Source organism: Oreochromis niloticus, unplaced genomic scaffold, assembly GCF_001858045.2.
Source record: "Oreochromis niloticus isolate F11D_XX unplaced genomic scaffold, O_niloticus_UMD_NMBU tig00000678_pilon, whole genome shotgun sequence".
NCBI lineage: Eukaryota > Metazoa > Chordata > Actinopteri > Cichliformes > Cichlidae > Oreochromis > Oreochromis niloticus.
Genome location: NW_020327211.1, coordinates 457,677 through 479,604, shown reverse-complemented (window position 1 = coordinate 479,604; position 21,928 = coordinate 457,677). Strand labels below are relative to the sequence as shown.

General features: G+C 41.5%; 2 protein-coding genes across 3 annotated transcripts in view; one reads left to right on the top strand and one right to left on the bottom strand.

Annotated features, from left to right (window-relative positions):
* Window positions 1-14,600: 14,600 nt before the first annotated feature.
* Window positions 14,601-16,754, top strand: LOC109199633 (uncharacterized). Its single transcript, XM_025904264.1, has 2 exons — window positions 14,601-15,569; window positions 15,660-16,754. The coding sequence occupies exons 1-2, from the start codon at window positions 14,904-14,906 to the stop codon at window positions 16,221-16,223; spliced, it is 1,230 nt and encodes a 409-aa protein (XP_025760049.1). The 5' UTR covers window positions 14,601-14,903; the 3' UTR covers window positions 16,224-16,754.
* An 852-nt stretch (window positions 16,755-17,606) lies between these two features.
* The window catches only part of LOC109199627 (muscle M-line assembly protein unc-89), a 39,829-nt gene continuing 35,507 nt past the window's right edge, over window positions 17,607-21,928 (bottom strand). Inside the window, exons 10-13 of one of the 2 annotated variants that reach the window (XM_025904263.1) lie at window positions 21,133-21,450; window positions 20,468-20,527; window positions 19,685-19,745; window positions 17,607-18,120 (exon numbers count right to left, since the gene is read on the bottom strand). In XM_025904263.1, coding sequence (XP_025760048.1) covers window positions 19,720-19,745; window positions 20,468-20,527; window positions 21,133-21,450 — 404 coding nt within the window. In that variant the 3' untranslated portion in view covers window positions 17,607-18,120; window positions 19,685-19,719. Of the gene's footprint in view, window positions 18,134-19,684; window positions 19,746-20,467; window positions 20,528-21,132; window positions 21,451-21,928 lie in introns of both variants that reach the window. The other variant, XM_025904262.1, reaches the window with a different exon arrangement.

The following is a 21,928-nucleotide window of genomic DNA, read 5'->3' as shown; positions in this document are numbered from 1 at the left end:
GGGGCCTGGGGAAACCGTTTTTTTGTAGGCTGCTCATCCTCTGAGTCCGTATATGTGTACAGGGGATTTGGTCTAAAGAAAAGAAATTAAAAACGGTCTTAAGTAATTGTAAATATGCTTTTGGCATATTGTTTCCTAAAGTTAGTTTGATTTCTAACAACACACACAGGAAACAGAGACGTGCAAGAAGGTACAGTATACAATGAATTTTTGAAGTGCACAAGTGTATACGGCTTTGCATTTTTAAAAAGTTTACAAACTTCCACTTTTTGGACTATATTATGTGGTGATATTGCAGTATGCAAGCACCACAGATATGTATAAAAGACAAGATCATAAATTCTTAACAATCAAAGATATGTTTGTGAATAAAAGGGTTTTACTTGTGCTTTCTTTTAAGACTGGTCTGGGTTTCTTCTTTGGACTGAAGGTCAGATCACAGTGTTCACGTAGAGATCTCTGAAGACTGCGTTCTGCTTGGTGAAATGTGCCTGGAAATACAAACACAATGTACGGCCAGACATACATTACGTGTGGACAAAAGGTGCAAACGCATAGAAAAATCAGCATTTTCAAAAATACGCTGGTACGTGTGGACGTAGCCTTATTCATTATTCAAGGCACAAACGGAAAGTCATGTACGCGTGCAACGTAAAGTTAGGTCAGCGTGCAACGTACAGTCACGTGGGCATTCAAACTGAGTCTAAAGTTTTCGTGTGCGAATTGAAGCGAGTGCTCTCCAATCATCAAAAGTAACAAAGTCATTGAACACGTTTATACAGTTAACTTTACGTTTATCAATCATATATCACAGATTTAGAATTTTTTGTAGTACTAAGCAACTACAGAGCGAAAGTCTGGGTCAAGCGCCGAGGCGACGGCAAGAACAAAGGAACCCTCGAAGCGTTAAAGCTAGCTTTGTAAGGGAATATAACGAAGAAATTATGAAACGAAAATGTTTTCTTTGTTGATATACTTTGTTCGCAGTGCAATTTATTTGTTGCCGGATTGTAAGTAGACACAATTTCGGGCTGCCACATTTTGTGGGAGCAACGTAAATAACAGTAAAAAACTTGTTAATGTACAACATTAACGAGTTTTTTACTGTTATTCAAATGCAAACATGGAAATAACGAGTAGGAAAAAAAATCATTCATTCTTACCTTATACTAATCGTGGTGCAGGCCAGTGCAGTGCATGACCTGATGCCTTCTCCGGTCAATTCCGCTGAGAGTAAATCAAATGTCCCGCTCTACTGTAGAAGACAATGAATACCTGGGGGGATGTACCAATGTGAGAGGGGTGCTGCGGAATAGTCCAAGTGATCACTGCTTTAATTTCCCGGTCAACTATACATAAATTGCAAGTAGACATGATTTTTTAAAGCTGGTGAACTAGACCAAGTCATTGATAACAAATGAACAATGAATCTACTTTGTCTGGTACTTTATACCCGATCAGTTGCAATGCAATTTAATGCTCAACTACAAATCGATGGTTTTTGATGGTGACCGGAGCCGAATGATCGTCAACTATAAATAGACGTTTTCTCGACATTGTTGTTGTCACCTGGTCGACTATAAATAGATCAAATATCAATGACAAAAAAACAACGGTGAATCAACATCGTTACAACGTCTCTATAGTAAGACCGTCGGTTTACCACAGTATTTCAATGTTGTTACAACATTGGCATTTCAACCCCGACCATATACGACGGTTCGGATGAAAAATCAACATAGATTCAATGTCGTCTTGCTATCTGGGATGTTTGTCTTTATTCTGTTTGTTCCTGTTTCCATCACAGCTTATTGATGCACACACTTTAATGCTACGTCCACACTAGCCCGGATAGACTTGAAAACGGCGATTTTGTCTGAAAACGCTCCGCGTCCACACTAGCATTTTCAGTCATTATGCATCCACATTGAAATGGCCGACAACGCTTATGTTCCAGTACTGCGCATGTGTGAAACGCAAGATGATTCGACCTGCCTCATTTCTTTCTGCCATTTATTTACTTACTATTTACTTTGAAACGTTGCGGCAAAAGGTTGAGGAAAAGCACCGAGTTTTTTAAATGGACTAACAATAAGGTGGAGTTGTTGCTGCAAGTAACACAAAAGTACAAAGTTGCCAAAGCGAGTGAGAATTAAATAATTTGAATAAATTATTTAATTCTGGAACATGTACAGACTGATATTAATCTTTTTTAGGGCTGTCAGAACTGAGAGCAAACAAAACAACTGCTCTATAATGACCTCTGCTATCTTAGTTTAATTGGCCACATGACTGCATCACATGACTAAAATGCGTCATCGTTTTCGATGGCGCATTTTAGTCATGCTCCGGGTTCGCTGTCCATACTGCGATGCGAAAACTGCATTTTCAAATGTATCTGCTTTGGAGAGCGTTTTCAAAATGCTCTGTTTTCCTTGACCAAAAACTCTGTCTCAGGAGGCCAAAACGAAGAGAAAAAGATGAAAAGAAAAAAAAAAGATGTTTTCAAACAAAAATGTATTACTGTGGACATGGCCTCAGGCCAACCTCATCAGCATAGAATAAACCTAATAAATAAATATTCCTCTTATATCAGCCATAGTTCAGATTCCTGAGTCACTTTAATCCTGTTTCTGTGAGGATGACTCTGATTCTCTGTGTCAGTATCTGGGCTGTAATGTTTGTTTTATTGTTGCTTAAAGCAGTTAAAGCAGAAAACATCACAGAAACTAGTCACTAAGACACTCAGACAGTTCCCACTTCAACTCCATCACTGTGAGATCCATCAGGTCAGAAGTGATATTCAGTGGCGACATCAGCAGTGACATCATCCTGGACAAAGGCTGGCTCATTTCCATGGAAACGACAGGTGTGTTACCTGTGGGCAGGGTTAAGACATCAGGACGGAGCACCCATTTCATCCCTAACTCAAACACGGCAATGGCCAAAGAGCGCGGCTAAAAGCTTTTAAATATTACTCTTTCTGGGTCACAAAATAAACTTTTAACATATTTTTAGGTGAGAATGTAGCTGTGTAAACTTCAAATATCTGCTCGATTTATCAAGACATCACATATTTGCAAAAGTGCTCCGACGTTTTCGGAGACGTCTGTTACCCAACAGCTTGATAGCTGACTGGGAGGTCGAGGCTCAGTACAGCTGGCGAGAACAGCAAACTCCTTGTTTTTTTAACTACCCCCGCGGTCTTTCACTACTCAGGTTAAACATGATATATAAGTCATTTGGATGACTTAAAAATGTTATTGTTTGGCTTTTTTTCAGTGTTTTATTTGTTCCTGAGTAAATCGGTTTTGTTATAGTAACTTATAGTTTTCACACAGCTGAATAAACGTCAAACAGAGAACTGATTAAACTGAAGTGTGAGATGATTGAGAATCTATGGCTGTGTCCTGTTGTATTTTAGATAGCAAGGAGCAGATGGCTGAGTATATTAAACTCCACCGAGACAAAGTCAGCCTCTGTGGGTTGCAGGTACAGCAATAGTATGCAGTTTTTAATCTGAGTGATTTTTTTGGTCTTGGGGTCGTAATTTAGTACATTTTGCTGTGGATGCTGATCAGGGACTAACATGATTGAGATGTTCTATTATATTCTGTCTGTTAGGGCAATTCTTATGAAGATGGGCCTGGCGGGAAAAATCACCCCTTTGCGGGCAAGGTCAATTGCCACTTTTGATTTCCTCTGCTTTTAGGATTGCAAGTATCCAGGGTCAGGCAAGGGAGTGAGTGGGAAGCCCACTGCTGCTAAATGGCGCTGCTCTGCCCTTATGGATGAGGTGTTAGGGCAGAGCCTTCTACCAGGCTCCAGTCCTAATTGTCTCCATCCAGGAGGAAATTCCAGGGCCAAGTTCAGCAGTGGGCCAGCTGGAGCCAAGAGTGGACAAAAGAAAGACGAACAGGAAGGATGAATTTTTGGAATTAATAAGAGAGGGCGTGAGACTGCAAGTGGAAATGGAGGAAAGAAGAGCAGAGAGAGTGGACAGGCTTCTTCACAGTCATATGGACAGTCATATCTCCTGGGGCCAACTAGCTGATAGTTTTGGATCCCTTGCCACTTTCCTCTCTGACACTGTTAGCAGTCTAGGTGTTCTGTGATATAGCTCTTTCAAATTTGATAGATAACTATCCTCTACTGTCAAATCTAGCTTTTACCAACTGCTTCTTATTTCTAAGGCTAAGCATTATGTAACACACAAGGATCTTGAAAAGCTCATTCATGCCTTTGTGACCTTCTGATTGGATTACTGTAATTCCCTCTACTTCTGTCTCCAGTCTGCCTCCTCCATAGATTGCAGTTTGTCCAAAATGCTCCGGTACACCTTTTGACTGCAACCGGAAAGTTTGCCTCTTTCACTCCTGTCCTTGCTGATTTGCACTGCCTCCCTATCAAATACCATATTTAATTAAAGTATTGCTGCTTACCTTGCTGCTTGAAACTGGGACTGGGGAATAAACAGACATGGGAACGTAGCTGACTGGTGTTAAGGGTCCGATATTGAGGACGAGAGTAAAACAACGATGGTCCAGAAGAGCTTGATCAAACAATTGATTTTAATGAATACACGCAGCGTGGGGAGATGTATGCAAACAGCATCAGATCTCCACCCAAAAATACACTTCAGATTGCTTTTATAATATCAGGGTATTGTAACGCCCCCTCTTGCGTTTACAAGCACATAATTTGCATCTTAAGAACATTGTTTGCCTCTTTTACAGACAATGATCAATCTTAAGAGATAAATGCAGACACAGAAGTTCCCCTTTCTGGCATCCTTTTCCAAATATGGTGATGATCTCAGGCCTTTGAGGTCCCCATGGACTTGTCCTCCTTCTGTCACCTGTTGTCAAGTAAACTCTAGTGCAACATGTTGCTGAATACACTCAGGCCTTTGCTCAGCTACTATTTTTACTGTAACAATATACTCAGCATATAAGCTTTTAAGATTATAGATTTAACTCAACGATTTAAGTGGTTATAACTGCACCTGTAATAAACATGTTAATATGTGATTATGATACCCCTGTAATGCAAATTATAACATAATGCCAGCAGCTGCAATAAATGCTTGTATGAAATGATAATTAATGCAACGATAAAGATGATGGTTATGAACAGTAGCAGTAAAATAATTTCTTTAATCGTACACTGGGGAGACAGAAAGGAAACAGAGACAGTAGATAAACTAACACAAAGACAATGGAGACATGAAACATGGAATACAGCAGAGGCACAGTAACAGAAACCTCGGGACTAGAAACTACCAAAGCACAACCAAGAGAAGCAGAACCATGAATCACAATAAATCAAAGAATATTAATTGACCAAAAGACAAACGGTCACCTGAGGACACCTGAGGACCATGACATTAACTCTGATGACCCAGCCTGTCTGTGTCATACTGTGTTGTATTCTGGTTGTTGGGTGTGTGACTTTGATGTGAGGTTGCTGTGGCCTGCTGCTGCTGCCTAAACACAGTGCTGGGTCATGGTCTGCGCATGAAGACAGGAGCAGATTGTTTTAACCACAGCACAGAACTGAGCTGATCTTATCTGCAGTCTGACTTCTGATTTAAATGGTGTGAAAACAGCTTGTTCACACCTAAAGTGACAAGCTGTACAAGACAAAACCTCTGCTGTTTTATCATCTGCACAACAAATTTAATCTCTGTGAAAGACACGTGGTAAAGTTTTACAAGATACTCTCATTATAATCATACAATCATACATTCTTCATTAATTGTTTTATTATGAGGAAGTTGTTTAAAGGTGCAGATGAATCATGTTGAAGTTGTCTCCTCGTTTTTATTCTCCTGGTGATCAGAGAGAGGATCTGAAACTGCTGCAGTCTGCACTCTTTAAATTCAGGACCATTAAAACCTTTAACAGCACAGTTTATATCAGAAACAGAAGCAAAGATGATGATTACTTACTACGTCATGTATTTGTGACTATAGTTAATGCTGTGGGACCCACATGGTGAAGACCCCATAATGAGCAGAGTCATAGTCAGCCTGTGCTCTCTGAGCTGCTTTCACACACTGAGCTGTGATTGACTGAGAAGGACAGCTGGGACACTTCACCTTTGTGAGCCAGACACACAGCAGCACGCTAACATGAGAACAGGAAGTGATGAAGCCGGGCATCTCTCCATAGCTCAACGACCACGTACTCAGTCGACATCCAGACACCATGAAGCCGGCAGCCACCCCTCTGCTCCTCCTTCTGCTCCTCGGTGAGTCCCTCACTCATTTATTTAGAGCAGAGACTCTGACAGCAGCTCACAGTCTGTATATTATAACATAATATAACATATATAATATGTCAACATGGTAATTAATCTATTATTAGACAAAACTGGCGAGATCTTTGTATTTATCGTCCATCTTCATTACAGTCATTGTGACAGGTTTATGGCTGTTTACAGGGTCAGAAATAATGGCTGTCATGACAGCTTTTTAATAAGAATGAATTAATTACTGGATATTTGTATGACTTTAGAAAAGGCTGCACTCCCAAGTATCAGGTATAAATTCCACTAACTAGGAGTTTCTACAACTTGAGACAGTTTGCGCTGTTAAAACAAACAATACATCGATTTTAAATACCAAGTGCATAAACAGTATATATTTTTTGTTTTTTATTTTTTACAGCCATGTAACACAGTTACTTTTAAAAATGAGTGTCTACTCATTTTTAAAAGTAACTGTGTTACATAGCTGGCCTGATCTGAACCTGAGTGATAGTCTGTTATTGGACTTTTGTGCACAGAATCACAGTTTGTCTATAACAAACACCATGTCCATAAGTGCACATGACACCAAGACACCCCAGGTCACAAATGCACAGCCATAATTTTGTAATGGTGTCACCAGATGTGCAGCTGTATGTCTTGTGAAGACAAGAGCTGAGCTGTCAACTGATGACCACTTGGTGGTGAGTTGGATCAGATGGTGGGGGAGGATGCTGAGCAGGCCTGGTTCACCTAAACAGATAGTGAGGGTGTGCTGGGAATGCCTAGCAAAGGCCACATTCCATGACATCTTCAACTCTAGCAGAACCACATCAGTATTTCAAATGAGGCTGAGAACATTGAGTTTGAATTGGTCACCCTGAGTTTCTTAGGGGCCAATAAGGTCAATTTGACCCCATATACATTAATGTCAAACCACTACTGTGGCACACTAGGTGGCCAAGAAACATGACTGTTAACATAATGTTTGATGTGAAGGCTTTTAAATAGTTAAAAGTTGAAATGTAAATTGTTGATTTCTGTATTTTATAATATATTTAATGCATTTTATGTGGAGTGAATAAATAAAAGTATATTTACGGTGGCACGTACAAACTCTGAAGCACGTGCAAATTTTCCTGCTTGGAATTGTATACAATTGCATTGGATTCACTGCATGGATAAACTTTCTGAATCCTTTATCATCCGCAACAGAAAATAATTGTGGATGATGCTATGCAGATGACGCCGATGAAGCCAGATAATACGCACCAATTAGTTAAACTGCAGGAATGTCTTAAAGACATAAAGACCTGGATGGTCGCTAACTTTCTGCTTCTAAATTCAGATCAAACTGAGGTTATTGTACTCGGCCCTGAAAATCTTAGAAATATGGTATCTAACCAGATTCTTACTCTGGATGGCATTACCTTGGCCTCCAGTAATGCTGTGAGGAACCTTGAAGTCATTTTTGACCAGGACATGTCCTTCAACGCACATATTAAACAAATATGTAAGACCGCTTTCTTCCATTTGCGCAACATCTCTAAAATTAGAAATATCCTGTCTCAGAGTGATGCTGAAAAACTAGTTCATGCATTTATTACTTCCAGGCTGGACTACTGTAATTCATTATTATCAGGATGTCCTAAAAACTCGCTGAAAAGCCTTCAGCTAATCCAAAATGCTGCAGCAAGAGTCCTGACAGGGACTAGAAAGAGAGAGCATATTTCTCCTGTTTTGGCTTCCCTTCATTGGCTTCCTGTTAAATCCAGAATTGAATTCAAAATCCTGCTCCTCACATACAAGGTCTTAAATAATCAGGCCCCATCTTATCTTAATGACCTTGTAGTACCATATCACCCTATTAGAGCACTTCGCTCTCGCTCTGCAGGCCTACTTGTTGTTCCTAGAGTATTTAAAAGTAGAATGGGAGGGAGAGCCTTCAGTTTTCAGGCCCCTCTTCTCTGGAACCAGCTTCCAGTTTGGATTCAGGAGACAGACACTATCTCTACTTTCAAGATTAGGCTTAAAACTTTCCTCTTTGCTAAAGCATATAGTTAGGGCTGGACCAGGTGACCCTGAATCCTCCCTTAGTTATGCTGCAATAGACGTAGGCTGCCGGGGATTCCCATGATGCATGTCTTTCATCCTGTTTTCCTTCTCTCACCCCAACCGGTCTCAGCAGATGGCCGCCCCTCCCTGAGCCTGGTTCTGCCGGAGGTTTCTTCCTGTTAAAAGGGAGTTTTTCCTTCCCACTGTCACCAAAGTCCTTGCTCATAGGGGGTCATATGATTGTTGGGTTTTTCCTCTCTATCTATTATTGTACAATCTACTGTACAATATAAAGCGCCTTGAGGCGACTGTTGTTGTGATTTGGTGCTATAGAAATAAAATTGAATTGAATTGAATAGTACCTTGTGTGCCTGCTCTGGAAAATTTCCTAGAGCCGTGCTCAGGCTGTTTTTCCCCAGCCAAATAAAGAGACTTTTTCCTTTGGGCTCTGCCGCTGCACATGTGGTGTGAATCTTGTTTTCATGCTTAATTATCATTGTGTCCTAGCCAATCCTAGTGCTTCATAGCTTTGTCTTCTTTCTCAGCATTCCTAGTAGTAGTTTTGTCTCATAGTTCTTGCCAGTATTTAGTTACAAGTTCTTAGTGCTCTAATAGGAAGTTTTGCGTTAGTTTAGTAAATTAAAGAGGCCAGAGGCCAATTGTTTTCCCTCTCGTCCTTAGTTCATGTGTAGTGTTTTATTTTCGTTCACCACTTTCAATGTGTGCCACTTTTTAGTGCCAAAATAAATCATTTGTTTTCACTGTACCTCCGAGCATCCTTGTGGTGTCTGCATTTGACCGGTCGTGACAGGAGTTCCCAGTGAAAATTAAAAATCTTTCAGGTTGGTGAGATTGCAGGTCACTGACAGCCTCATACAGCTCGCGTAGAGCTTCCTTAGCTTCAGGGGGAATGTACACTGCCACAATAACAATGATACTGAACTCCCTTGGCAAATAATAGGGCCTTCACATCTCTGCCATAAATTCCATCAGCAGAGCACTGCTTGTTGATCATACCTGTGTTTCCAGACCATCCTGTGTTGATTTAAACATACAGGCCACCACAGCCGTGTCCTTTTCCAGATGTACCGGCATTCCTGGATATTGTGTTGCCCCATTAGCTGAATGCCCACGTGGGAGATCTTGTCATTCAGCCATGTTTGCATGAAGATAAACACACAGTGTAGGAGCCATATGAGTTGTTCCTTTTTTGGATTAAGAGGGTTGGTTTTAAATGCACACTCTGTATTGGTGCACGGGTGTTGGGCATGACTCATGGGTGTATTAGGTGATAAATGTGGTTGCAGTCACCTGTTCACTGTACCTGATGTTGATGAGCAGAAAGGTAGGGTGAGCATGAGGAGAAACTTTCTGTTGACCGTAGCTTGAGTGCAGCTTGAGTCATTTTGATGCATTTTTGTATGCAACTTGAGTTTAGTTTAGTGCACTAATTGATGCCATAGGCCATTGTTGTAGCGTGACATATAATTGGTGTAAGTGTCACAATACGGCTGTGTGCAAGCAAGAGTAGGACCCAAACGCAAATTCGCAGAGACAAAAAGTAAACTCAAAAAATACAGCTTTATTGCTGGCGTGGAAGGGAAACAAAGAACAAAACTAAACTGGGAAAACTAATACTAAATCATACATAGAAACACAGGGAGAATCACACAGCTAAGATGGAGGACGCAACACTGACAAAGAGAAACATGGGGCTTAAATACACTGTGGGATAACGAGGGGGAATGAGCCACAGGAGGAGAGCACAGCTGGGAGTAATTAGGCAGGACGAGACAAGGGAAGCAAAACTAGAAACATTAACATAGGATATAGACCATGAAAGTAAAACAGGAAACACAGTGACTGAACTCAAGACAGGTAAACTTAACAGACTGGGGAGACAGAACATAGGGACCTGAAACATGGGACAGAAAAGCACAGTAGACACAACATGAACATAACGACGCCACAGGGGAAGAGTAAAACAAAACACAGGAACACAGGACCAAAATAAAATAGGAAATGTAATGAAACGCAAACATGACTACATGAACTTGACAACATAAGAAACACAGACATGAAACACATGAAGGACAAAGGAGACTTAACAGGCGTTGGATACACAAGGGGAATCTAATAAACAAATGATCTTATATAACCTAATGAACTTAAACATAAACCATAAACATAAAAAATGAACTAAAACTTAAAACGCTGGGTCAAAAGACCCTGGATCATGACAGTAAGACTAATTGAGTTGCAGTTCTTGTGTTTGTGAAATCTGTGCGTTTGTTTAAAAGTTGATCCCATGTGCTGATTTTGTATAGTGGACAGTACCATGTGGAATAAAAGGAACAAATAGTACATGAGTGCATCTAATGTGTTTATTGTTGAGCATCATCAGCGTTCTCATGTTTGGCCTGCCGTGCCCGTTGGGTGGAGGAGCCGCAATACACAGCACGAAGCACAAGCCAAGAAGGTGGTGTGGCAGCAATCTTCCACACCAGCCTATCAGTCAACTAAAGCCCCAGACAGACTTTTAATTAATTTGAAAGCCTGATCCGCCGAAAGGAGTAAGCAGAAAGGAGGGGGGCTTGCAACTCTTGTTAACAGCCGGTGATGCAACCCTGCTCACAGCTGCTGCTCGGTGCTGTTGCGTTTTTAACTCCTCCACTGCTGACCAGTTTTCAACTGTTTTTAACCAGAACTGTAAAAGTTTTTATGCAGCCAGACTGAGGAACTGAGCTCATGGTTTTATTCCACTTGTCAGACTGCCTTGGACACTGTGGCTCCATTAAAAACCAGACTGCCTAAAACTAAATCTGAGCCCTGGCTGAACGACATGACCCGATCTGTCAGACGCCAGTGTCGTCGAGCTGAGCACAAGTCGAAAACGGACAAACTACAATTGTCATTTCAGATGCTGAAGGACTTTTGGGGTCAATATCAAAGAACTGTAAAAGATGCCAGAAGAAAACACTTATCTGACATTATTCTGTCAAACTGTCACAATCCCAATGTTTTATTTAAAACGATTAACTCTGTTCTTAGTGCACCACATATTGACTGTATCGAGCCCTCATCTGAAGCCTGTGAAAGTTTATTACACATTTTTATTTAGAATCAAATCTCTCCCCTTCTGCTCATGACCCATCAGTCTCTGCTTCCTGCGCTGCTGTCTTTAAAAGGTTTGAGCCCGGGTCGTTTTAAGCCTGCAGGGTCTCCAAACCATGCGGTTCCTCCTTGACTTTTAAAAGAGGCGTTACCTACAGTTGGACCTTTGGTTCTCGAGCTGGTAAACCACAGTTTGATGTCAGGTGTAGTCCCTAAAGATTTTAAACATGCAGTAGTCAATCCCCTGATTAAAAAAACTGCTCTTGATCCTACGGTTCTTGCAAATTACAGGCCTATCTCCAAACTACCTGTTCTTTCCAAAATTCTTGAAAAGTTAGTTCACAGCCAATTAATGACCTTCCTGGAAAAGCAAAATGTGTCTGTGTGCATGGGTGTTGGACTTCCACACTGGCAGATGAACAGAATCAACCTTTTGGGGATTTACTTACCTTGATTATTGAGCATTTAACAAGAAATGCAGTAGTTACATCTTTTGTACAGTAAAATAATAAATAACAATGTTTCACAGTTTAGAGTAAAATTTCAATCATATATGCCACCTCTGTAATATTCTAGATATTTGTAATTGAGCGATATATAAATATTAAAAATATATAATATTTCATATATGTGTAGGAGTATGGTTATTAAATCTCCACAATGTAGTAGTATGTAGTAATAGTATGAAGCTAAGCGAACAAACTGATGCACTTCTGTGATGGTCCGCGGTGTATGCCATTCCGTCACTTGTTGAACTTTCAGGGGATCTGTGATACCTCCAGCAGAGATGATATGGCCCAGATAGGCAACCTGCTCCAGGAACAAGCAGCATTTTGATGGCTTCAGTTTTAGGTTGGTTCCACACAATCTGATGAACACTTGCTCAAGCCACTCCAGCATCTGGGTGCTATCCTGACCCAGGACAATGATGTCATTAAGGTACACTAAGCAGGTCTCCCACAGCAGCCCGGGCAGGACTCTGTTGATTTAGCCTTTGGAATCTGGCTGGTGCGTTGCATAGTCCAAAAAGCATTACATTCCACTCGAACAATCCCTTACAGGTACAAAATGCAGGTGCTTTCCGGGCTCTCTGGGTTATCTCTACCTGCCAGTATCCTGATGTCAGGTCTAGTGTACTGAAGTAGTTGGCAGTGGAAAGCGTGTCAAGGGTATCCTGGATGTATGGCGTCTTTAAGAGTGCGTTCATTTAGTGGTCTATAGTCCACACAAAGTCTGAGACTCTGATCTTTCTTTTTCACTATCACAATTGGAGCGGCCCAGCAGCTATTGCTAGGCTGAGTTAGCCCAGTCGCAGGCTCTGCTGTACATGCTGGTCAGCCGCTATTTGTTTGTCTCCTGCCATCCCGCATGGCGGGTGCTTAACTGGTGGCACTGACATGGTCAAGATGTCATGCTGGACGACACTGGTGCAACCAAGGTCATTTGGGCCAGTGAGAAGACATCACCATAGGACCCCAGCAGGCCTGCTAGTCCCCAACGGGCAACGTGTGTCAAACCGGGGCTGCTCTCAGCATACAGGGCCTGCAAATGGCTTGGCACAAAAGCAGGGGCAGTGCTATCAAGCTTGAGGGCTGCCAAGACCCTTGGTGGGTAATTCGCCAACCCCTCTAGGACTTGCACAGGCTGAAGAACCCCAGCCACGGCACCCCACTCTAAGGTAACAGCTGCAGCCCCAGGGTTAAAGACTCTGATCGGGATGCTAGAGGGTTTGCAAGGCTGCACAACTACGTGAGCCACCAGCACTTGGTGCTTCTCCACAAAACCCTTCATGGGGCTTCGTGGGGCCTATCAGTGGAAGCTGGAAAACCCGAGGGACCACATACTCGCAGCCTGGTTCCAAAACTGTAGTGCGTGCGACCCAGACAACAAGCACCTCGGGTTGAGGGCACAAGCCAAAGCACGGTATCTTTTCATCAAACAGGGTTATCACTTGGCCATAATCTAAGCAGGCACACGATTGGGGCAGGAAAGGGTGCCCCAAGATAACTTCAGTGCCCTCAGCCATATCAGCCAGGATGAAGTTCACATTGTTACCCCTACTCCCCACATGCAGTGCAGTGGGCTCCAACAGTATACACAGAACGAGCATCACATACACCTTGGGCTGCCATGAGAGTTTTTTTTATTCCCTTTTAATTCCTTTCTTTTCTGTTTCTTCTTATTATCCAAACAGCTCACTTTTTCAGCTTTGTCCTTCATAACTGGTACCAGTAAAATACACAGCATTGAGTCTGGTAGTCTTCCATGAATCATAAACCCTGTGAAGCAGAGTGCTAGAAGAGGAACTAGCCTTAAACTTAAACTGTTTTAAATGTTCTGCAGTGATGTGACCCAACCCAGAAGCTTTATTATCAGATAACTATGAATGAATTCATATATGTCACAGCTGCCGAGGCGAGCCGTGTGGTGTTGGAGGGAAAGAGGACCCAAAATGCAGGCAGTAGATTGATGATGCAAGTGACGTTTATTTCCGAGTGACGGAGTTACAGAACAGGCAGTGAGGAATGACAAATGAACCTAAACTGGGAAAACTAAATAACAAACCTGAGAACATACGAAATAGGGTGCAGGGCAGAGAGACGCAGAGAGAGGAACGAAACACCATGGAACACAGACGAGCCGACAACAAGCACAGACCGACACCCACTATATATACACACACAAACAAGGAGACCGGGTAATGACATACAGGTGGGAGCACAGCTGATTCTAATACACAAGACGACCTGAGGATACAAGCTGAACACAATGACAACAGACACAGACCTTCAGAATAAAACAGGAAATCCAGAACACGAACAGGGCACAAGGGGAGGACACAGAATACCAAAATCAGAATAACTAGAACAGAGGAAAATAATCATACAACACAAAACACTGGGTCAACGACCCAGCACCATGACAATATACTTCATGTGTCCTTACACTTATTGTGTCATTACTCATGTCAGAATTGTCCTCATATGATTCACTTTTTATACAGTTTAACAACGCACTGTAATGCTCTCCTGACAGGGTTTTGTAAGCGGACTCAGGCGCAGACCAGGAGACCTTTGCAAAAGCTGACAGTGCGTTTATTTACAGTGATTTCACAAGGTGATAATATACACAAAGTGTTTGGGAGAGGGGTGTGGGGCTCCAGGGTCCGAGGGGAAGGGGAAGGGTCCGAAAACCAGTGTTGGGTGTAACGCGTTACTAAGTAACGCGTTACTGTATTTAAATTACTTTTCCACTGAAAAAGTAGAGTAACTAAATACTGTTCATTTTTAGGTATTTTAAATACAGTTACTTACAATGTACTTGCGTTACATTGTAAAATAACTAAACTCGCTGAAAATCATTATTTAATTTCAATAATTTATCTTCTAAAGGTAAAAATAAACTCTGCCGCTTTAACATCGCTGTAGTGCAGCTGCACGTCATTTCGCGCCAGTTTGCTGCATAGTCGTATTCTACAGCGGAAGATGTCGGACTCGGCTGAAGCGAGTGGCTGCTTTATGAAATGGAAATATTCCCGTCACTTCACTTTTCTAAAACAAGCAGACAAGAACATTACGGTAATATGTAAGCTATGTCCTGGGGAGAAAAAATTATCGGCCGCTGTCAATAGCACGAGTAATCTGCTGAAGCACCTGACACGGCAGCACAGACAAAGCCTTCTGAGTGAGCCATCTTCATCATCCATGGATAACACCGCGGCAACTCCTGCCAAATTCATCTACAGAAGTGCAACTTCAAAGTGTTCTGCAATGTGGACAAAAGCAAACCGTTCTTCTGTTGCTTCAGAGTTGGTAGATAATTTTTTCAAGAAAAAACTCATAGTACCTGTTTCAACACAATGGAATTCGTTTCACGACGCTCTGTCCAGGATCACTGACATTCCCCTTGCTGAATTAAATACTGTCTGCACTCAGTTTGGAATCAAATGCTTCACTGATCGGGAGTATCTCTTCCTAAAGGAATATTGTATCGTGTTGAAGCCACTCACTGTTGCACTAGACATATTGCAAGGAGAAGAGAACTGCTATTTTGGAATGCTTCTTCCAACTCTGGAGATTCTAATGTCCAGGACGCTGGCACTGCAGGACGAGTTTAAGCTGACAGCATCCCTCCCTGATATCATTGTTAAGGTAATCTATATATAGCCTTACCCTAAAATAAATTTTTGTTTTATCTATCATGCTCTTATGTGAAGTGTCTGATGTATTTTTTTCTCATAGGCGATCAAGGTGCGCTTTTCCTCAATGATGGACAATAAAGAAGCTCTCCTGGCTGCAGTCACTTTGCCTAAATTTAAGTTACGCTGGATCAGAGAAGAAGAGAAAAAAGACATGGTTAGGGCAATGCTTACTACAGAGTGCCGTGGGTTGTCTCTTGAAGACCAACAACCTGCTCAAGATCACAAGAACCCTGCTAACTCCACTGATGACTTTTTTTCATTTGAGGAGGACGACTGTACCTACTCTGCTGAAACAGATGTGATGGAATATTTGAAATCTGCTGGGTCTGAGCTGGGTGTTCTTAGCCAGTTTCCCAGGATTAAGGCCATTTCACTGAGGCACAACACAGCCACACCATCAAGCGCACCAGTCGAAAGGCTTTTTAGCCTCGGCAATCTTGTGCTTACACCCAGAAGGAACAGACTGTCAAGTGAACGCTTTGAGAGACTTACATTAATGAGATACAACAACTTTTACAAAAACAACACAGCTATGTTTTCCAAAAATGTTTTGGAAAACATGAGTGCATACAGCATGCAGGAAATATGGTGCTCATTGGTTTGAGCAAGTTTCAGAGGAATTCTGTTTGTTAACCAAAGTTCAGAGTTAACTTCACTTTGTTGAATCACATGACATGATTACATTATGTATGAATATGTTACTCACTGCTTTGAAAATGTAAAAATTCTAATGTTTACTGCGTGAAATATGTCATGTTTAACATTTCTTAAGTTAAGCTTTTTTGTTATTCAGATATGTTGCAGAAAAATATATTTGTTATTCTGGAATTGTGTTTCTTAGCTAAAGAAAGTTACATTCCTTACTAAAAACTGTAATTATTAAAGAATGTTTTTTTTTATAGAATGTAATAAAGATGATTCAGGAAGCAAAAAGGCTAAACTATTTCATGTTGACTCGTATTTTTTTTAAAAATTATTTATTATTTAAAGAGTTTAATTTCTATTGTTTGTCCACTCAAGGTTTATGGGGATTTTAATAAGTATTTAGTTAAATTACTTATTGAGTAATTAAGTTACTTTTCAGACACAGTAATTAGATAAGTATTTTAAATACAATATTGATTAAGTAATTAGTAATAGTAATTAATTACTTTTTTAAAGTAACTTACCCAACACTGACGATAATAGAAGTGGGGAATGTTCGAATATTAAAACTTTGTGGCAGAAAGATTTAAATGCACCAATTTCAAATGAAAAATGGATGGGCATTTTGGCAGAAAATGGGATTTATGTTAAGGAGGCCAGGAGCAAATGCATACAATATAAAATTCTGCATAGATATTATCATACTCCAACAAGATTACATCGTATGAAGCTTATGCCTGACTATCTCTGTTGGAAATGTAAAATTGAGGCGGGGACTTTCCTACATTGTTTTTGGGAATGTTCCCTTATAGCTCCTTTTTGGAAGCAAGTCGTCACACTCTTAAAAGGTTGGTCAGGACTAGAAGTGCCCTTAACTCCTGAATTGTGCTTGTTAAGAGACCGTTCTCATATTCCAAGAATTCATAATAATATTTTTATGGTTGTTATGGTTGGACTGGTAACTGCATCGAGGATTATCCTTAGGCACTGGAAGACTACAGCACGTCCTGAGCTAAAAGACTGGATCAGAGCAATGGCAGAGACTGCTTCCTATGAGTCCATGCTGAGTAAACTTAAAAATGATACAGAAGTCAAAGATGAACATTGGGACTACTTTTGGAGCTATTTGAACTGTGACCATCGGTCCAAATGTTACTTAACCGTCAATTTTATTTGCCTACTTCTGCGTTTCTTCTGTTGGAATCCATTGTTATTTACTCTTTTCTTTCTTTTAGACTTGTAAGGGCAGGGGTGCACACCAGCAGGGTTTTTTTTTTCTTTTTTTTTTGTGGGCATTTCTTTTTTTGTTTGTTTGTTTGCTTGTTTTTGTTTTGTTTTGTTTTTTTCTCCCTCTTATACAGGTTTAAGTATATGTTGCAAAATCAATAAAAAACTTAAATGTCAAAAAACTAAAGACTGACTACAAGTCTGAAACCCCCTCTCCACTGACAACTTCTTCTTGGCCAACACCGTCAACGACTTTTACTGCCGTTTTTATGAGCCATCAAGCAGCCTTCATACCTCCACCAGCCCCAACAATAGAGACACCTTGGACACTAATTTTTGATTAAAGTGTTGTCTTCCAGTATGTTTCGCACTAAGTACCACAGAAATTTTCTAATGTTGTAAATCTGCTCAACGTTTGGCAATAAAACCCTTTTCTGATTCTGATCCCTAATAAATTATGTAACAGCTGTTGACAGAGGAAGATCAAAGCTTCTTTAAACTGTATGAACCACAAAAAGCAGAGGGTCTGCTCTTCATCTGCTCGTCATCTGCTCTTCATCCACCAGCTCCTCTTCATCATGTTTTACCACCAGAGGAATTTGGGTTTTTATTTTTTCCTTTCTGTGGAACTCGTCAGACGTCCTGTAGGAGCAGACAGAGGAGAGTCAGAGACTAAGCATCAGATGGATCCAGTCTGGTCTCATATTGACACACATGTAACATCACATGGTCCAGTTTCACAAAGAGAAGTGAAAAATCAGCTGCATGGGAGATTTTTGGCAAATTTAATGTTTTTTTAGGGTGCTGAATCCAAAGGTTATGTCCATTTCTCTCCATCATGTACAGTGTTTTTGCAAAACATGAGGAGTTTACTACAATTAACTATGTATCACTGTTCTGCGATTCCTCAACTTCTGCTATGAACAAAATAAACCTGTTGGGACATGATCACTGCTCATCTGATCATCCTTACACTTTCTATTTTTATGTCTCTTGAGTCTCTATCTTAGAAATACTTGAATTAATGTAAGAAATCATTATTGGATATGGTTTTCTGACTCAAATATAGAACAGCAGATTTCAGTTTAAAAAGGGAAATTGTAAACTTTATTACACTAAAAACATGACTTTTGCCAGACAACCTGACGAGATGGCATTTTTAAATACTTTTTCCCAGTTTCAGTGAGAAAAAATCTATAAGAAACAGTAAATCAGTCCAGCAGTACTGGAGGAGGTCCAGAGGTGCACAAGGAGGCCACCCTGAAGATCTGACACATTTAAATCAGGTCTGGTTTTATTTCCATCATCCTTTAAGGAATGTTTGGATTTGTTATGTCACTGTAATATTCACATCATGTCAGTCACCTCCACACTGAACATTTCACACCAACTTTAACAACAGGTGAAGAACAAGATGAACAGAGAGAACGAGGGAGGAAGAGGACATGACTCAGAGGAAGGATGGAGGAAGAAGACAAGAGGAAGACAAGAGGAAGAAGAGAGGAAGAATACATGACTCAGAGGAAGGACAAAGGAGAAGGGAAGGGACAAAATGCATAGAATTAAGGCCGCAGTTAGCCTGCGACTTTTGCATCCCCCAATTTTGGGGCAGGAATTGGCCGGGGTTTAGTAGTCTGTTGGGGCATTACATGGGGATGTGTGTACTGTGTGGAGAGTGGGTCATGCCATTCAAGGCATCATTTTTGCAGGTGAAGAAAGCTCTCTGTGGGGAACCACTGCTCCCCACTCCTAACTTTTCACTCCCATTTGTCCTGCAGACTGACACTTCGAGGGCTGGGGGCCGTTTTGTCCCAGCAGGTAAAAGAGGGTCCACCAGCCAGTGCTCTATATTAGCCTTTCTCTCACATATGTAGCGTGAGAGAAGGTATAACACTGTAGAAAAGGAGTGCCTGGCTATTCGGTGGGTGGTGCCGGGGAGGCAGGTAAGGCCACAGGTGGTGGCATTTAGACTTCTCACAGTCTCTTCTTTTTATAGTGAAGCAAGAGGAGTGCCAGCTCTGAGCAGAGACTGTAGCTGTGCATAAAAACGTTGGGAAGCTGAACTGTGAGCACATTGTCTGTGTGTTGGGTCCATGTTACAAGTACATTACTCAGAGGAAGGAGAGAGGAAGAGAACAAGAGGAAGGACAGAGGAAGAGGACATTACTCAGAGCAAGGAGCTCCATCACTGACCTGTGGATTTCTTTGTATGTTGAACTTTGGCAGCTTCAGATGTGGAAGCTTGTTTTTTCTCCTGAGGAGCAGACAAACAGAGTGAGTCCTGATGAAATTATTTCTACATCAGACACTTGAACACATCATGTGACTCTGAACACATTTTTCTAAAATACTGTAAATATTGATCATCAGGACTGCAGGAACCAATCAGTGACAGTGATCAGAGCTGCCAGGCTTCATGAACATGGCAGAGCTGTGCAGTGATTCTGTCCTAGTGGTAAACGTGTGTTACTGCAACTCAGAGCCATGACATCAGTGACACAAACTGCATTTTCCCCAAACAAACAACAGGAAACAGCTTTTAAAGAAAGCTGTGAAAAACTTTAGGAATCAGAGTTTGATCCAGTCGTGTTTTCAAAGCAGCGATCATCAGATGAACAACAGTCACTCTGAGAAAGCATATTCCTAATTTTAGAGATATTGAGCAAATGGAAGACAGCAGTCCTACATATGGTCAAACATGACTCCAATGTTCCTCACAGTGTTACTGGAGCCAAATGTAACAACAGATGAAGAACAAGAGGAAAAAGGAGAAGGAGAGAGGAAGAGTACATGACTCAGAGGATGGAGGGAGGAAGAGGACACAACTGAGATGAAAGAAAGATGAAGAGGTGATTACAAAGAGAAAGGTGGACGAAAGACGACTTGATTCAGATGAAGGAGGGAGGAAGAGGACATTACTGAGAGGAAGGAGACAGGAAGAGGACATGACTCAGAGGAAGAAGCTCTATCACTGACCTGTGGATTTCTTTGTATGTTGATTTTTGGCAGCCTGAGTTGTGGTAGTTTTATTGTCTCCTGTGGAGCAGACACACAGAGTCTCAATGATGAAATTATTTCCACATCAGACACTTGAACACATCACATGACTCTGAACATGTTTTCTAAAATACTGGAAACCAATCAGTGACAATGATCAGAGCTGCCAGCTGCAGTTGTGTTGGAAAAGCAGTGATCATCAGACAGACGTCAGTGAGTGTGATCCTCCATCATCTTCTCTGTCGTGTAACGAGCAGCTCTTCACTGCTGTTTGTAAACGGTCTGTACCAGCAGGCAACGGGTGAAGTGTCTTGCCCAAGGACACAACGACAAAGACTGTCCCAGCTGGGGCGCGAACCGGCAACCTTCCGGTTACAAGACAAACTCCCAACTCTTGAGCCACGATCACCAGGACTTTGTAATCAGTTATTCTGGACAAACAGCTCTTACAGCAAACCTTCAATGATTCTACATATGTCACATTCCCATGATGCATCACAGGCTGGTTGATTGGATCTTATTCATTAACATAACATTATCTAATTGGATAAAATATTTAACTTGGAGCTGAACTGCTTTTCTGTGAGGATTCACAGTGTCAGTGGACACACTAAACACTTTCTGCAAACAGCTGTTACTCTCACCTCTGACACTGAGAGTCACTGATTTCTGTAGCAGCATGTGTCCATCCTTGTTGTAGACGGTGCAGGTGTAGACTCCACTGTCAGTGAGGTGGAGGTCTTTCAGGGTCAGACTGAGGTCTTTAGTTGTCAGTGGGTCTTTGTTCATCTCAGTGCGCCCTTGTATGTGAGACTGACTCTGGCCTCTCTGATACGTGTGGACCGTCACATTTTCACGTCTCCACATCAGAGTTACATCCACAGGCAGGTCGTCTTTGATTCTGAAGGGCAGAAGGACAGACTTTTCCCCCTGGGTCACCTCCACCATCTCCACCTGCAGAACTGACAGCATAACATGAACACAGACAGACATCAGTGAGGTTGATCCTCCATCATGTCCTCTGCTGTGTAACCAGCAGCTCTTCACTCCTGTTTTCAGTGTTTCTCTGACTTGGAGCTGAACTGCTTGTGTGTTGATGTGTGAGGCTGCACAAACAGCTGTGCAGCTTTCTGCTGGTTATCAGTCAGACTGCTTCCTTGCTGCTGTTTGACTTTGTGACTGACTGTAATCATCACTTTTATGGATAGAGTTTCTAGGTGCAGTGAGGGGTGGAGGGTGTTGGGTTTGGTGGTGTCAGGATCTCGTGTCTTGTTGCAGATGATGTGGTTTTGTTTGCTTCATTGAGAGATGACCTCCAGCTCGTTCTGGGGACATTTACAGTTTAAAATGTGAGAAAGATCAAAGTGACTCTGAAGCTTCATCCATCTGTTTCATATTTTTAAATCTTAATGAGCAGAGAAGGTTTCAGCAGCTCAGAGA

What these genes read in the sequence shown, in the direction of transcription:
- LOC109199633 (XM_025904264.1), top strand. Translation starts at nt 14,904, where the DNA reads ATGTCGGACTCGGCTGAAGCGAGTGGCTGCTTTATGAAATGGAAATAT. An exon ending in TCCCTGATATCATTGTTAAG is followed by an intron (nt 15,570 to 15,659) that starts GTAATCTATATA and finishes TTTTTCTCATAG; the next exon opens with GCGATCAAGGTGCGCTTTTC.